The sequence below is a fragment of the Guyanagaster necrorhizus genome (genome assembly GCF_019112545.1).
Source record: "Guyanagaster necrorhizus MCA 3950 unplaced genomic scaffold BT62scaffold_63, whole genome shotgun sequence".
In the NCBI taxonomy this organism is placed as follows: Eukaryota; Fungi; Basidiomycota; class Agaricomycetes; order Agaricales; family Physalacriaceae; genus Guyanagaster; species Guyanagaster necrorhizus.
In genome coordinates this window covers 140,427-156,711 of record NW_025064942.1, presented here as the reverse complement: position 1 = coordinate 156,711, position 16,285 = coordinate 140,427, and the positions used below count along the sequence as shown (strand labels likewise).

The window sequence follows — 16,285 nt, the reverse complement described above, 5'->3', positions numbered from 1 at the left end:
AACAGCAGGGGTAACAGCTCTACAGCAGATAATATCTTTTGTGAACATTTATTTATAGTGCGATAACAGAACAGTATTTAAGTAGCATAGCTCTCGCTGTAATACCCCAGCTTCGAGCTAAAGTTTTACTTTCACCATCTTATCTCGAGCAAACTGCAAATGCCTTGACAACACAACACTAGTCACACACAAGTGGACTCTGACAGTATAACCCGAAGTGTGAGGTTCTGTCAGTTTATCACATGTCACTGGTCATGTGGAATTTGGGCTTAACACCTCATCTGTTCAACAATAGAGAGATGGTTCTGAAGCCCATTTCAGGCTTTCCCAAAGACAAGATTTCATCTTCTGAGAACAAGCCTGTTGTAAGTAGAGAGCAGAGTAATGTACAGAGGATTAGAATTAGCCTTTCGAGAGAGAGATGTTCTACTTAAATACATTTTGTATTACTTTGAGATCTTTCTACAAAATACTAAATAAGTCTGGATTATGATCCAAGTCAGTTGCTGCTGATTGGTATCATATCTTCGAGTACATTATTGTACTCACTCAGGATTGCTATCCCAACAAAGCCCTCTTGTCCACTGATGGCAAGAGATACATTCTCATTGGTACAACAGCCTTACTCCATTTTGGTGGGAGAAAATCATGCTGGTGATGCCCCTTCCTTTGTTTAGACATGAAATCTCCATCTCTTGCCACAGAATATGAAGATGAACTGGACTCCAATTCCAGCTGCAAGTCAGATATGACCTTGGAAGATGAGACATCCATGGCTAAATTTCCTGCAAGAAATAGTGAGGTGAACTTCTTTATTGGCCTCAGAAATGCAAACTCATTATAACAACAGATCTTGAATCTCTCCACAACAATTAATGAATATCTGTTGAAGAAGGTAAACTGCATTATACTGTCAAGAGAGCTCATTAACTCATTTTTTTTCAGGATCCTGCCCCTGACATTGTGATTACACATGATGAAGGAGGCGACAGAAGGGATACTATTTTCTTCTTTTTTTGCTTCTGGTTCGAAGTTAAATGCATCTCAGCAGACAAATGATGCACCACAGGTCTGGGCTTCAAAGTACAATACTGAAAGAGTGTCCTTGCCGAAATTGAAGGAGTACATCCCAGGTGTGCATCTGCTTTCCCACTTAATTAAATTGACCATGGTTCTTTTGTATCGTCTCTTGCTGCTGTCGGGCTTACAAACCCTCTCCCGATAACAACAACTTCGATGGCAAACAAGTACTGGTGTATTGACCAGTCCATTTCCTATAGTAATACAACTGCCATTTTCTCATCAGCTGCTGGTATCGTTGACACTGGTGAATGCAATGATATACTTATGGTCTATCCATGTTTTGATGATCAGATATATATATGGACAACCCTGGTACACCTCGCTTCCGATGCATTTGAGAAATACAACTGGCAGTCAGCCACCTGGGCCGGAGCAATAATGGACAGTGCTACAGGTCTTCTTCATACCACCTCATCCCAATACTCCAATCTTTCCAGTCTCTACTTTCATATCAACAGCATTGGTATTGCTTGACTCTGATCTGATACGCATTGAAATTTGCCTGTAGGTAACTAATGAGCTGATGCCGAATGCTCAAATCTGGCCTCATTGGCTATTGGAGGGGACACCAGTGGCATCTATCTCATTGTTAATGAACTTGGACGAGATATTCCTCAAGACCTCGAATTCATCAGCGGTTATACTTTCTTGGAGAGATTCTACACCTGTATCATATGGAGAACTCGAGAGTTGGGTTTGCTACGACTGCGTACACTCATTCTGAGACAAATTAGATACTCATATCCGAATTAGTTACTAGTACTAGGTTGATATTATGTAGAAAGTTTTGTACTTGTGAAAGACCGTATAAAATGTATGAGGATATGATCAACGGCGAAACATACTAAACTTCGACAATTACCATAGTAAAAAAGAGACATGTTCAGAAGTCGTGTACAAATACTGCGAAAGCATGATTCGGAGAGTAAATGTGATACATATAGTGAAGGGTATTGCATTAGTTATAGGTCGTCAGTCGAGTTAAATGTACGTCGCATCATTAACACTGGCAATGGGATTGATATCAAACATGTCCGAACTGTGGTGCTCGCCATAGGGAGGAAAGGCCTGAAATAAGTCTGCCATTGGCGCTGTGATAATAGCTGGAAACGGGTCAAGGCTTTCAGCTGTGGCCGCAAACCAAAAGTGGCTAATATCCACATCCGCCTTGACTCCGAATTGAGGATCGATGTGGGCATAATTGAGGAGCTGTGGGAGGTGGTTGGCCTAAAGGTAGGGAATTAGTAAAAAACTATTGTGGCGGAAAAAAGAATCGACAGACCATTTCTAGGTTGGGAGCATCTAGGACGAGTGATGGAACGTTGCAGCCTGAGGTGGGGATGAGAATTTCTTCCTCACTGCAGATGAACTCTTCTTGACACCCAGAAGCAGAAAACTGGAGCATCGAGATAGCGATTTGGTCTCTGTTGGTGATAGCTGAGGGAGAAGGGGCCTCGCGCATAGTATCATTCATCTCCACTGCCCTCTCCAGCTTCACCCCATTAATTCCCCCTCCGATCAACATTTCGAACCTGGCACCCTCTATGATATGAGGATATGGATCTACTCTCTTCCTCGTCTTTTTCTTTCGCGGCACTGGCTTAAATTTGTAGTTGGGATACTTCGCACGGTGATCCTTCTTGGCATCATCAGCCAAGTCTCGGTAAACTTGCTGCTCTTCAGACGACAAGGCTTTCCAGAGTTCACCGCAGGTGCGACTAATCTCGTGGTGGTCACATTCGGGTATAGTATCTTTGTTGTTGCGCCAGTAGTGGGAGCGGAGTATTGTTATTGAACAATGAGTAGTAGGCACAACAATAGAATAATAGTTATCTGTAGGGCTAAAGCATTCCTGAACAGTATTTAAGTCAGTAGTTTACAATGATGTACTCTAGTCTTGAGCTAAAATTAATTCATACTGATGAGACACTTAGGCTCTCAGTGCAGCTATTGCCTCAGTTCTTATGCTGGCAGCTGTAGTCTATCAACCTCTCTATCTCATTCCACTTATTATCATCACACATCTTATCATCAGTTAGTATCAGACTCTAGTAGTTGCAGTGCCAAGCATTTGTGATTGTTTGGTTATTGTCTGACAATAATGGGATATATAGAGTGCAAAGGACTAGCAATGTCACTTCTGAGCTGAAGCCTTAAGAAGAATCACAGACAGAAATCTTTAGGGTAACATGAAAGGAGAGAAGTCTGATAGAGCTGGAATTTCATAGATGACAGATTGACTGAAGGGTCAAGAGTTATTGGGCTGAACCAAGTTGATATTCAAACTGAGGTAGTACAAGATATTCTATGGCTTATATACTTAGAGGCTGGTCTGAGTTAGAGTCTAATGGAATCTAATAAGTAATCTCTTTACTACTGTTTTGGTTTCTGAGTTGAAAATAGAATGATAAATAAAATATAGTTTAAAATAAGAAAATGAAATTGGAGTTAGTATGCTACAGAGTTCCACAAATATAATGAACTTGAAGAAAAGAGAAATACTCAGTATTCCTTTATTGTGTGAAAACTCTTAAGTTGGTCTGTATAACAGAGGTTTGTGGTATATGCATTACAGCAGGAAATAAACTACACAACAGGCTTGGTGCAGCACTGATATGTTGACATTCCATCAATAATAATGACAAGTTTTAGAGATTTTTCTAAAGAAAAGTTGAAGAACATCCTGATCAACATAAGGAGTCAAGGATATCACTGGGGGAAGAAATGTCCCTGATTAACAGGGGACTTGACATTCGGTGCAGTAAGATGGAAACACGTTGGGATCATCTCCAGAAAGTCAAAAACAGGCGTGTATTTAGCGTAGCATTCGGATACGGGGAATTGAACCCCGAGCTACCGCGCACATTCACAACACTCTCGGATGAAAGGCAGTAATGTTGGCCATTACACCATATCCGATGTAATGAATATGTCACTGATATATCCTAACATAATGGACTGATCGTATTTCACTGTAAAAAAAGTTCAGCGACTCCACAGTGAAACTAAATATTCGGCGCTGCCATATCCTTCAGTTTCAGATCGATTAATCGGTGAAATGACGCTCCGTTAGTGAGGTAAACAGGGGAAGGATCCGCAGCAAATATTAATATTACGATCCACGCTCTAATCATAGCCACAATAGGCCGCCGCCAACTGATCCCGGTATGCATATTTTTTGTTCCCTGGGAGAAGACGCGTACGGTGATATGAGGGCAGGTAGAGAGGTGCGTTTCGGCGGAGATGGAGGGCGGTGACGGTGGCTCGCCTTCCTTCGGTTAAACGCTCGCCGGCCCGGGCTCTGCAGGTTTGAGTTGATCGTCCGTACCTAGGATGCGGACATCGAAAGGCTAAATCACGCCTAAGCAGATATTCAGTTAGTGATAGACCGTGGCGTTTAAACTTGCTGTAAAGAGATTTCCCCAGCATGGAGAGTATTTCCTAACGTGAGCGCTATTCAGCGAGGTATTGGTACCGTTCGCATCACAACCAGTGACATCTCGCTGATATCAAGTTTTTAGGATGTGCAAAACCCCTTCGCCATTACGCCAACGATATATGTCCTGAAGAAGAGAGACTATTCTAATCTTGCATTTCACACCCTCGAAACGTACTATTCTATGTGAATCGTTTATTCTTCCGAGCTTGACAGCAACGAATATAAAAAGGAGATACACGACGCGTCATACCAACGAATCGCTTCTTCTGGCACGAAGCCCTCATCGTCTCGTCGTACCTCGAACTGGCACTGGTTGATAAGACAACGCTCTTCTGGCCAAGGTACCATGGCTGCATCAGAGAAAGAAAGATGGAAAGTACATCTGGATTCAGAGACGAAGTGAACGGGGGGCGGCCCGGGCGATCCTCGAAAAACCGCCGGGAAGATATGCGTACAGGCTTGCGCCTTGCGATAGAATTGATGCCCACGATTGGGATTCTAGAGTTAAGATTCTCGAGGTTGCGTGTGGAGAAGGACAGATAGATCTTCCTGATTATGTATCAGATCGCTTTTCTCGAACTTTTGGGTTCATGTTCACGCGGATTGGGTCGTCCGTATTTCCTAAATCACACCCAAGTTTGAAATTTATCCAATCCTTTTTTTCGCTCGCTCCCTTGAACCATGCCAACTGCATAGTACCACACTGGCGATGGGGTCACCTACATTGTGCTATAATCACGACGCCAGCATGGGGGGCGCCAAATGCGAGTATGAGACGACATGCGCCTGGACTTCTGGGATATGAGGAGGGGATGGCTGTAGCTGAGTCATGTTCTGCACAGTTGGGATACTTAATAGGTATGTGGCTGCATCTTTTATTACTTGTATGAGAACAAGGAAAACATTCTACTGTGCCACACCGTTATTTTTGTAGTTAGGGACGATACCTCGTGTTTGATAGGAGCTTGGTTTGATCTAAGTTGGATGGAACCCTGAGAACTTCCGAATCACGGACCAGCCCGAGGGCTTGTGAGTATGAAGGCATTGAACATAGGATTAGATTTGTCATTGATTACGAGCCCGAGACAAAAAAAAAAGGGAAGTTTGAGGAATATAAGGATAGCAGATGCCAGGATGGTTGGAGACCCAAGGAAGAATGACCTGCCAGAGGCGCGCAAGAATGATAACCATGGAGGGAGAGCAACAGCAGTGACGAGTCCTCGCTATCCAGCCAATTGACTAGGCATTCAGGCCTGTCATTCCTCCCCGCCACTGAAGGAGGCAGTTATCCTCCAAGGCTGCTGAGACTGATCCCGTATATTCGATCCACCTGCTGGAACAGAGTTCGGATGTGTTCAGAGGGCGTGAGGTTTCTGGTTTGAATCTCAGATCTGGAGGCATGCCTGCCTGCCGGCCGGCCGTTTTTATCAATTCCGGTGCAAGAAATGCTGCTGGCGCGATGTTACTGCCTTTTTGTTACTTCATCGTATCGACGGGCGACGGAGCAATGCACTTGGAGAACCGGGATCGCGACAGTGGACATCTTATGACAAATCCGCCAGAAGAGCATGCAGATCAGAGCTGAAGCTCGAGTCTGACATTAGACATAACGGCAGTTAGATTGCTCGAGAAAGCGTACAGGTTATGAATACTATAGGACCTGCTTCGAAGAATCTAGGAAAGGACTGCCTATTGGGGCGCCACAGCGAGTTCTTAGCTATCAGCCAGTTCAAGGGCTCGGAGGGATAGTCCTTAGTACGTACTAAGTCTCAGGGATGAGGCTACCATCCTCCATGTTGCCTGGGCTGTACATATTTTCCCGCTCAGCCTAGTTCATCCATGAACAGCGGAATCAGCTTCCTCCTTGCCCTCGTTGCAGACTCCAATGCTACTCCCACCCTCGACAAAAGGAGCAGTTTTCGAATATGATTCGGATATGGGAATTGAACCCCGGGCGACCGCGTAAAGTCGGTCGGCCTCTCATGAAAGGCGGTAATGTTAGTCGTTACACCATATCCGATGTAGTGAATCGGCTGCTGATGATAAAGGACTGACCGTTTTTCATCCTTGGCCGTGCACCATCCTTGGCTTTGTCTCAACTTCAGGGCGTTGATGATGCATTGCGCATAGGTAATTTCTCGTACATGTCGGCAAGCCTGAGCGTTCCAGGTATCGTGTCAATGTTTCGCGGATGACCTGCTGCTATCTTTATAGGCGTTCATCGAAAATAACAGCGGATCTCCAGGTGCCGTTCACTTGACCAAGAACCCAGATGTCGTTGCAAAAGTCAAAGGATAGGGCAGGAATTGCCCCATAGAATAGATAGTGGCAGAAAGTTTTGAGCAGGGACTCCAAGGGACGGCCGGATGATGGATCCATTACTTTGAGCGAAAATGTACTTCCGCAGATAGATATTGTGTATGTCAGAATGGACCTACAATATGCTGCCCGCCAGCCTGGTTAACGATTATTGATGTTCGTGGTTGAAGCACAGCATCTTTCGTCAAAATATTCTCAACAGGCCTGATTTGGATGCTATCCAATACACCACCCGCAACCCCAGACTCGACCACTGGCATATCAAGGATAGGAGTGGTATCTGCAAGCCAGCTGATAGCAAATAGCACAGTGTGTGTATTGTTCAGAACAGATAATACACGTTTCGGATCAGGTCCGGAGGTTCAAAAACTCCACAATGGAGAAATGTTCGGATACGGCATCGAACCCCGAGCAACTGTGGATCGTCAATCGTGGCGAATAAAAGGCGGTAATGTTAGTCGTTATACCATTTCCCAGGTATTAAAATAGCCACTGATGCACCAAGACATAATGAATCAGCTGTTTTGGTTGAAAAAGTTCGGCAACTTATTTCAGTTGATGGAGAGAGATTATGTACATCAGAATGAACCTACAAGAACGTGGAGACCCCAGCGGGACTCAAGACGATGTTCGATATCAAGGGTAGTTGAAGTTCCGGGTCGGCTACCGGCACTCAACTAATGTCGGCACTTTCCACCTCGACTTCCACACTAACAGACGAAACACTGAATCTTGACGGGACTTCGTACACTCTATAATGCTACCGCCAGTAGGTACGCGTCGTTTCGTGTATCTCTTCAGTTTCTTTGCATTGATTCCAACTTGTAAAGACATTTACGACGGTGCGGTGATGCGCACCATACGCTTCACCTAGCAAGGAATGAAACAGTATAGGATGACAAATGCACCGTCGAAGAATGCAATCCTGCAGAAACTAGTCTTCTGTTCATCATGATATGTATATGATCCTGCGACGTTTGTGTTCTACTAATGAGTTTCGTCGACATAAAAAGTTGAATCGTACGATTTTCTCCTACAACACAGCTTAATATTTCGGAGATTGCCTGATTGCAATTCCCAGGTCTCGTATGCACACACAGATAGACAAAAAGAATTCGGTAATTATCCTATTCTGTATAAAGCTGCTTATCACAGGGTCGCTGATATTACGGTTTCAATCACATAACTGGAGATAAGAATCTACGAGGGCATCTAACACTGCTTCTTCAGCATCGTGGAGATCTTCAGGTTCGAATTTTGTTTCCATCTCGTAATCCTGATTGGCGAGGAGGACGAGATCATTCCAGCGGTCCTTAATCTCGTCACAGCATTGGTCTATCTCGGTCACCTCACCGGACCCACAAACAATTAACACGATCGACTTGATGTCGTTGAAACTTTCCTCATTCAATATTCTCTGGAGTTTGTGGTGAGTGCGCCCCAATATCGGGAGCTCCACTTTCAAGAAAATGAGTGATTGAGTTGTCCCTTCGCTGGCTACGGGTTTGTGCAACTTCAGATAGTGTGTGGAACGTTGAATGAGTGTAGATGGTGTTTGGATAGTGAAACTCTGCTTTACCATATTCTGGCGAGCTGCGTATCAGAGCTGCCATGTGATCATAGGACATCTTCGACATCGTCAGGTCCTCTAGTGTAAGCCTCTCTTCATGACAAAATAGAACGAGTTGCGTGTTCATGCGGATTCTCTCGTCGAAAGTGAAGTTAGAATGGGACAGCGTTGGATAAAGTCGACTAAGAGAAAGGGATTGGCATCAGGAAAGTCATGAACGAATACGGACTTGATGGTGTCTCCATGTTGATAGGCCTTTTGGACATCGGCAAATGAACTGATGAGGACAACCCTGATTGATGGTCGGAAAAGATCCTCAAGAGAGTCTGAGTGAGAGTCCGACTCGGAAATTGCACTATACGGTGAGTCTGGTGTGATTAGCAAGGAAAGTGGACTCCCCTTGATCGGAGAAGGTGGAGGAGGAAGAAAGGGGTGGTGGTGAGTGTGACTCAAAAGGTCTGCTCCTGAGTTGCTTCAAAATACAATGGGGGCAATTCGAGAGGGAAGTCGGGCAAGACGACATGACGATCATGCGCTTGGGCGTCCGAGACATGAGAAGGGGATGGCTGTAGCTGATTCATGATCTGCACAGTTGGGAGACCTAGTATGTATGTGGCTGCATCTTTTTTTATACTTGGAGTATGAGAACAAGGAAGAGATTCCATGGTGCGACACCGTTATTTTCGTAGTTAAGGGTGATGCCTCGTGTTTGATAGGTGCTTGGTTTCGTGTAAGTGCGATGAAAACGTGAGAACTTCCGAATCACGGACCAACGGGCTCGTGAGTAAGAAGGCATTGAGTAGACAATTAGAAGATTTGTTATTATCACGAGTCCCAGAGAAACCAAATGGGTGGCTCGACAAACACAAGGATGGCAGATGTCAGGATGGCTAGAGACTGGAGGAAGAATGACCGACTAGAAGCATGGAGGAATGATAACCATGGAGAGTGACAGCAGTGGCGAGTCTTCGCTATCCAGCAAAGTGACTAGGTGTCCAGGCCTCTTGTTCCTCACCACTGAAGGAGGCAGTTATCCTCCGAGTCGATCCTCCATGGCTGCTGAGACTGATCCCGTATATTCGATCCATCTCCTGGAACAGAGTTCGGATGTGTTCAAAGAGCATGAGGTTTCTGGTTTGGATCTCAGATGTGGAGTTTTATCACCTCCGGTGCAAGAAATGCTACTGGCGCGATGTTTCTCCTGCCGGTTTTGTTTCTTCATCGTTGTCCCTCTCATCGTCTGATGGGAGGAATGCACTTGGAGAACAGAGATCGCAACAATGGATTTTTATGACGGATCTCGTGACTAGTGCGTGAGAGGAGAGCTCAGGCCGGAGCAGAAGCTCGAGTCTGACATCACAGGTACCACGGCAGCTGCTCAAGAAGACATACAAACTATGAATGCTATAAGTCATGCACCTCTTGTTCAGGCAGAGATGAATGTAGGAAAGGACTGCATATTGTGGTGCCATGGTGACTTCTGAGCCACAAGCCAGTTCATTGTGGCCGACTTGTGTTCAGAGAGATCAGAGGGATAGGGGATAGTCCGTAGTACGGACTAAGTCTCAGGAATGAGGCTACCATCCTCGATGTTACCCAGACTGTGCATACTTTTCTGCTTATCACAGCTCATCCGTGAAAAGCGGGGTCGGTTCCCTCCTTGTCCCGTTGCAGATGCTACTCCCATCATATTTCTTGAATAATAACATTCTGATACGGGCGAGCTGCCGAGAACAAACTTCCGACTACTGGTTTTGACTGGCAATGTTAGCCATTGCACCATGTCCGACCCTGCGCAAAGTTGGTGGACACTGAAATAAAGCACCTACTGCAAGACTAGGAAAAATAGAGATATCCTCCGGCTCAGCATTCGGATACGGGGAATCGAACCCCAAGCTACGCCGTAAAGTCGGTCATTGCACATGAAAGGCGGTAATGTTAGCTGTTACACCATATCCGATGGAATAACTCACAAATACATGGCTAATGTAACGATAATGAATCAACTTTTGATCGAAAAAAAATTGTTCAGCGACTGCGTAGGAGCTAAAGATCCTTGGCCTTGCATTATTCTTAGCTTTTCCCCCGCTTCAGATCGATTAAGATCGATTATTCGGTCAAATGATGGTCCGTTGATGAGGCAAACAGGGGTAAGATCCGCAGCAGATATGACGCCGATCCACGCTCTGATCATAGCCAGATTAGGCCGCCGGGTGATCCAGGCACGCACATTTTTTGTTCCTTCTTCTTTGACCACCACGTCCAAATCCAACATGACCGCTCTACCAAGTATACACGAAATTTTCCCCGGTAAATCTCTTCCGTAATCGCATATCGGATAAAAACTGATGTCAGCAGGGTATCTACGACCACTACCTCCACGGGCACCATCCCCCGAACTCTACCCGACCGTCTTTATCCTGCACACCAACTCTGAGTCGCAGCTGACCCACCAGTACACGACAGATGACAGTATAGCAGACCAAATGCGCAAGCACATCTGCAAGATCTGCCACAAGCGCTTCAACCGCCCGAGCAGTCTGCGGATACACCAGAATACCCACACAGGGGACACCCGTAAGCCACAGTTATCGCTAGCCGACATCCGTTGACGTTGTACTTTAGCTTTTCGGTGTCCATATCCTGAGTGCGGACGCTCGTTCAACGTCAACTCGAACATGCAGAGGCATTACCGGAACCACTCGGCGACGGGCGGGCCGGCGAGCGTTTATCCTAAGGAGGGCGGCGTGGTAGAGTCATCGTCATCATCACCGTCGCCACCCCGTCCTCCATCTCCGCCTTCGCAAAAAAGCACCTCTCCACCTGCACCCACCGCACCATCCTCTCACCCAGCAGCGCCTACGATCTCCCCTCTATCCTCGCATCGTCCCAAGGTCAACCGCGGCGCGTATGTCTGGTGCCCTTCGTCGTCTGATTCCGAGGAAGAGGACAATGCCGGTGGCGCGCGGGAGCAGCCGAGTTTTAAGCTGCATGCTGCAAGCTTTACTGACGTGCCGAGGGTGTGTAACGAATGGCGCGACGGGTTGGGTGGTTATGGAGATGTGGATCGGGGGACGAAGAGGCGACGCGTTGAGGAAGGACGTCGGTGGCCTTGTTGGGATCGGGTGTCTGATATCCGGACGAAATAGATGACGGTAGACTAGCAGGGTTCGTCGCCGTTTAATTGTACCATACTTAGCACTTTCGCTTCTCTTGTATCCTTCTTGACCTCATCAGCTATTCCATGATTTTATATCATTACCATGTCTTTGCTCCTTGTCAGCGATCTTAGCGGGATTCAATTGAACGTTTGGTTCAACGGCACTTTTCACGCAGCTCCGGGTTCGAGTCCCTTTCGAAGTTCAAGCTACGAGTCTACAATCATTTCATTTTATAATGCTTCGTTCTTGGTTTATTTTCTGTACCTACGTTACCGGTTATCTATAGTGTCTACTACAAATTAATCGATCGGATATGGTGTAACGGCTAACATTGCCGCCTCTCATTGTCCTGCATCCATTGATTCGCGGTAGCTCGGGGTTCGATTTCCCGTATCCAAATTGTACAGTGTCAAGTATTTTAGCTCTACTCGCTAATCATGAACAAATGCTTGTTATTTTCACACTTTCACACTTGTCTCTCCTTGCCGTACCGATTACTAACCAAAAAAAACCACTTCTTGAAACTAATCTGACCTTGTTAGATTCTGTCTTATACCTAGAATTTTCATGTTAATGGAAAGGAAGCATGCCAATAATGACTCACCACAATGAGATAGACCACTGAAAAATTGGTACAGTGATGGCTGCTGGATCACATGGACAAAAACATGATTTCTAGATAGGAGTCCTAATGTAAATGACCTCTCTACTTGTAATGAATGACAAGTCTCACAGTAATAAGAATAGACTATATATCAGCCAAATTAATTACTATACAGACTCCTCCAGATGGAGAAATGAATTATATCTATTCTGCTAGTGGTGATAAAAGAGATACAATTTATGAGGTGAATTAGTCTTTAGCACAGCTATATCACTCTTCTCTCTACTGCTACATTGATCACTCTGATAGGATATTCTGACTTTTTTATTTCCATATCAGGCCAGTGTTCTAGCTGTGATCATTCTGGAAATAGGATGCTACCTTGTGTAAACCCCATATCAATGATCTGATTTTATACACATACAGTCAACTCTATTACTGAGCTGAATATTATGTATCTTGTTATTTCCCTTAGTATCAATTCTTCAGTAGATGCATTCTCAATGCAGCTGTATTGTGGATTGACTGAACTACAATCCTTCTCCAAAATGCATGAACATCTCAGAAAAGCACTATTGCTCAAAATACAGAAGAGATGTCAAGTGGTATATATAAATGTTCATATTTACATTCAATGCTGATCATCCAGAAACTTTAGCATCACAAAAGACAAGCATACAGAGAGATTCAAAAAACAATTAGTGAGTAGAGCTAAAATATTTGGCACTGTGCAATTTGAATACAGGGAATCAAACTCCACTGCTATGAACCCCAACTAGAGAAGAATGAGAGGCAGCAATGTTAGCCATTACACCATATCCAATCATAAGAAATGCACAGATCTCCAATATTTCAATAGATAATCACTGATCTCACAGCCAATATATTTGTTTGTATTTGATTTTATTTTAAACAATTCTTCTTTTCATGTTATGATTTTTCCTACTTCCTTTCACAATTAGCCCCTATTTATGCTTAGTCAGAGTGTCAATCTCAGTGCTTAGGACCATGAGACTAGCTTAGTCAGCACAACAAGCTGGATTGATCATTGTCTTTCAATGCAACAATGACACTTGACAATATACAATCATTCTTTTGTAGATAGTAACAATGCTCAAGGACAAACAGTGTAGTGACTGGGACAGACACAATAGGTAGTATTATTTATATTGACTCAAACTTGTAGTATATAAGCAGGATAACTCTCACTGGTATAACCCCAGCTTCAAGCTAAAGTTTATCTATTCTCATTCTACTCTTGAGCTATTCCATAAAGTCTTGAAGCATTTGATCAACTAGACACAACAAGTAGACTCTGATATAAAGGTTCAAACACAAAACCACATCAGTTTATCATGTGTTTAGATCACATGTGGCTTAAGCCTAATAATTAGCTCAAAGCTTCTACTTCCCTTTCCTCACACACAATAGTGTAGAGGAAACTGAATGTCATCTATCAACTCATCATCCTCCAACTTTGACCATGAGTTCTTTAAACTCCTCACTTTTATCATCAGAACATTGTTAGGATTATTGGTGATCATCCAACTCTGTCAGAGATGCCAATCAATCACAGCATGAGTAGTCAGGCACTACCAAGAATTTCAACAGATCTATTGTATCCTTTGAAATGTCACCTCTGACCTCTCTCTCCACAACATCCCAGTCTCTCCCAGAACCTCTTTTCAGCCTGTGGCTGAAATCACACCCAAAGCTGGACATAGCAGCCCACATCTAAGAGGCACTCAGAAAGAAATGAGACATCAGTACTCCCCTTGACCCCAGCAATCCAGAAGCAGAAACAGCAACTCTCATCTGACAGAGTTCAAGAACCCATGGATCCTACTGCTGGTCTCCAACCATGAGGATGAGAACCTCTCCAATTACTTCTTTGATAATGCACCCTCTGACACTTCTGCCTTCTCCAGAGCATGGCATTGGAAACTGTGCTTGAGACTCTATTGATGCCACTAGAGTAGCTACAGAACCCCAATCTATTTCACCCATGCACTCCAGACACAGCACTCTCTATGAGACCCCAGAGTCCAGTCCCACCCCAACTCAGTACAGTGACCCCTATCTCAGGTCTGAAGGCCCAGATGAGTATTAAGATTCCACCATCACTGATCAGCTCAGTCAGGACACCAGAGATTTCACCACAGAGGAGATTGAGGCAGTCAGAAGAGAGATCCTCCAGGATCTTGACTGGGCAGAAGCTGAACAGGCCCAATGAGAGGCTGCCCACTATGATGAGTTATATGACTAGCAATTTAGACAGTGACAACAAGAGTTACAGGCCACCAAGTGGAGCTTGATAAGCCTCAGTGCATATGGCCTCCACACAGAATTGACCCGCTTCTCATTCAGGAAGCCTAGTACCCCTGCCAGATCAGAAACAGACCTTTGAGCAGGGTCTGCTGAAGCAGTCACTGCTGACAAAGCCTGAAGGTGAAACAACAATTTCCCTCCTCAAAGTATTAGCATTGCTGACACCAACACCATCCTCTCACACACTGACTCCATACTCAATGCCTACAGGCTATGAGTTCTCCTCAACACCCACATCTCTGATTGGAGACTCCAAAGGTTCTTGAGAGAGAGAGTTGCAGCACTCTTTCTCAATCCTTGCTTCTATTGAAACTTCTGAATCTATAGCCAAGACCTGGAGGAGGTGAGAGTGTGAGGAGACCATAGAGATGACCTCAGTATCAGGGCTGCCATCCTCCAGCCTCCTCCTCCAGCTAATGTCCCTGGATCCAGCACTAGCCATGTTGACAACCAGTTCACTGGTGACCATCAAGCTCTCAGAGCCTCCAACCTACAACCTGCTCAATGACTCTCATCAAGGACAGCAGGGATGAGGGGGATGTGAATGAGGATCCAGAGAGGATTTGGGATGTCCCCCTTAAATAGGGGCAATGGAAATGTGAGGAGAAAGAAACAGATGAAGAAGCACCAGCTGAAGAAATACAACAGGCAAGAGAGGAGAAATGCAAAAGGTTATACAGGGAGGGAGTATCCTTCTTATGTAAGGATGCTCAGTGGTTAGCCTTGGACATAGGGTGGAAATATATTCATGCAGACAGTGATGAACAACAGGATATTTTACAATATTCTGCCACTAAATATGCTATTGACATTTACAATCAAGGACACTCTGAGGACTGTCTCAGCAAACTGCCACCATACAAGTCTAAATATGACATCAAGCCAATGCTGTGGATGGCATCCACAGCACTAAGACAAGCTGAATACACAGCACTGTCAATCTGAACCAATATCAGCTGATATTCATACTCCATCCTCTCAGTCCAAACATTAGCAACTTGGCTCTCCTGAATCCAACCATGGCTGACTACCCAACCCATGGGATATCACAACCTCTGGACTGACAAAGGTAGCCATCTCTTTGGCAGACAACCTCTGTCTGATGAGGCCAAAGGAAGCAGAGGAGGAAAGGAAACAATCAGAGATGTTCCTGAGGCAGTGAAACTTGGGTTTACAATTTGAAATGGCATCATTGTACAGAAGGAAGCTGCTCTCCAAGGAAGTCCTGTGGCCAGTGATAGATTCCTTCACTCATTCTCCAGCCTGCCAACTGAATGGCAGTGCCCACCTTTCAACCAGTGGTCTAATCTTATAGGTGTGCTGCCAGAAAATGCTGTGGTTCTTCAATGCAAATTCAACCTGCTTCACAAGCCACACCTCTTTAAAGGAGCATCAAATGATATAGACTGCTTCCTTATCAACTTTAAACAGTATTTTGAGATATACATTGCCTACCTAGAGGCTGACATGAACAAGATCACATTTGTGGCCTCATACCTAAAAGACAAGGTGAAGACCTGGTGGATCTTGATTTCTCCAAATTTCTATTACACCACATGCCAACACCACAGATTCTCTTCTTAGACTGTCTTTAAGCAGATGCTTAATAACAAATTCATTGATCCAGCCATGCAAGAAGTACATAAGGTGAAGATCAAGGAGTTCAAGATAGGCAACAAGGTGGCAACAGAATACTTCATTGAACTGGAATGGCCCACTAAACTCACCAGAATCCAGGATGATATCACTGATGATGAAAGAATGGTCAAGGCCCTCAAGCA

At 44.7% G+C, this 16,285-nt stretch overlaps 5 protein-coding genes, 2 non-coding genes and 2 pseudogenes across 9 annotated transcripts; 3 read left to right on the top strand and 6 right to left on the bottom strand.

Moving 5' to 3' along the window:
• Window positions 1-1,200: 1,200 nt before the first annotated feature.
• On the top strand, window positions 1,201-1,904 carry BT62DRAFT_1055068 (uncharacterized protein). Its single transcript, XM_043178556.1, has 2 exons — window positions 1,201-1,546; window positions 1,604-1,904. The coding sequence occupies exons 1-2, from the start codon at window positions 1,237-1,239 to the stop codon at window positions 1,834-1,836; spliced, it is 543 nt and encodes a 180-aa protein (XP_043033242.1). The 5' UTR covers window positions 1,201-1,236; the 3' UTR covers window positions 1,837-1,904.
• Window positions 1,905-2,335: 431 nt separating this feature from the next.
• Window positions 2,336-2,869, bottom strand: BT62DRAFT_1055062 (uncharacterized protein; the record flags this gene model as incomplete). The annotated part of the gene is made up of 1 exon (XM_043178555.1): window positions 2,336-2,869. A coding segment is annotated over one exon (534 nt), but the record flags the coding sequence as incomplete, so codon positions are not given.
• A 1,040-nt stretch (window positions 2,870-3,909) lies between these two features.
• Window positions 3,910-4,002, bottom strand: BT62DRAFT_t199. The gene has a single exon. It is a non-coding gene; the product is annotated as a tRNA-Glu (tRNA).
• A 2,343-nt stretch (window positions 4,003-6,345) lies between these two features.
• Window positions 6,346-7,675, bottom strand: BT62DRAFT_1013550 (uncharacterized protein; the record flags this gene model as incomplete). Its single annotated transcript, XM_043178077.1, has 4 exons — window positions 6,346-6,678; window positions 6,961-7,132; window positions 7,435-7,504; window positions 7,561-7,675. The coding sequence occupies 4 exons, from the start codon at window positions 7,673-7,675 to the stop codon at window positions 6,346-6,348; spliced, it is 690 nt and encodes a 229-aa protein (XP_043033240.1).
• Window positions 6,452-6,542, bottom strand: BT62DRAFT_t198 (annotated as a pseudogene). Its single transcript has one exon. The product of its transcript is annotated as a tRNA-OTHER (tRNA).
• A 340-nt stretch (window positions 7,676-8,015) lies between the features above and the next one.
• On the bottom strand, window positions 8,016-9,207 carry BT62DRAFT_1013549 (uncharacterized protein; the record flags this gene model as incomplete). The annotated part of the gene is made up of 5 exons (XM_043178076.1): window positions 8,016-8,338; window positions 8,421-8,593; window positions 8,641-8,766; window positions 8,895-8,995; window positions 9,046-9,207. 5 exons carry the CDS (start codon window positions 9,205-9,207, stop codon window positions 8,016-8,018), a joined length of 885 nt encoding a protein of 294 aa, XP_043033239.1.
• Window positions 9,208-10,280: 1,073 nt separating this feature from the next.
• BT62DRAFT_t197 lies at window positions 10,281-10,371 on the bottom strand (annotated as a pseudogene). The gene has a single exon. The product of its transcript is annotated as a tRNA-OTHER (tRNA).
• Window positions 10,372-10,897: 526 nt separating this feature from the next.
• On the top strand, window positions 10,898-11,560 carry BT62DRAFT_912687 (uncharacterized protein; the record flags this gene model as incomplete). The annotated part of the gene is made up of 2 exons (XM_043183866.1): window positions 10,898-10,988; window positions 11,037-11,560. 2 exons carry the CDS (start codon window positions 10,898-10,900, stop codon window positions 11,558-11,560), a joined length of 615 nt encoding a protein of 204 aa, XP_043033238.1.
• A 319-nt stretch (window positions 11,561-11,879) lies between these two features.
• Window positions 11,880-11,971, top strand: BT62DRAFT_t200. The gene has a single exon. It is a non-coding gene; the product is annotated as a tRNA-Glu (tRNA).
• Window positions 11,972-16,285: the final 4,314 nt, after the last annotated feature.

Excerpts from the sequence above, each read along its gene's own strand:
- BT62DRAFT_1055068 (XM_043178556.1), top strand. The coding sequence starts at position 1,237 with ATGGCAAACAAGTACTGGTGTATTGACCAGTCCATTTCCTATAGTAAT. Across the intron at positions 1,547-1,603 it reads CTTTCATATCAACAGCATTG|CTGATGCCGAATGCTCAAAT; the intron begins GTATTGCTTGAC and ends GTAACTAATGAG.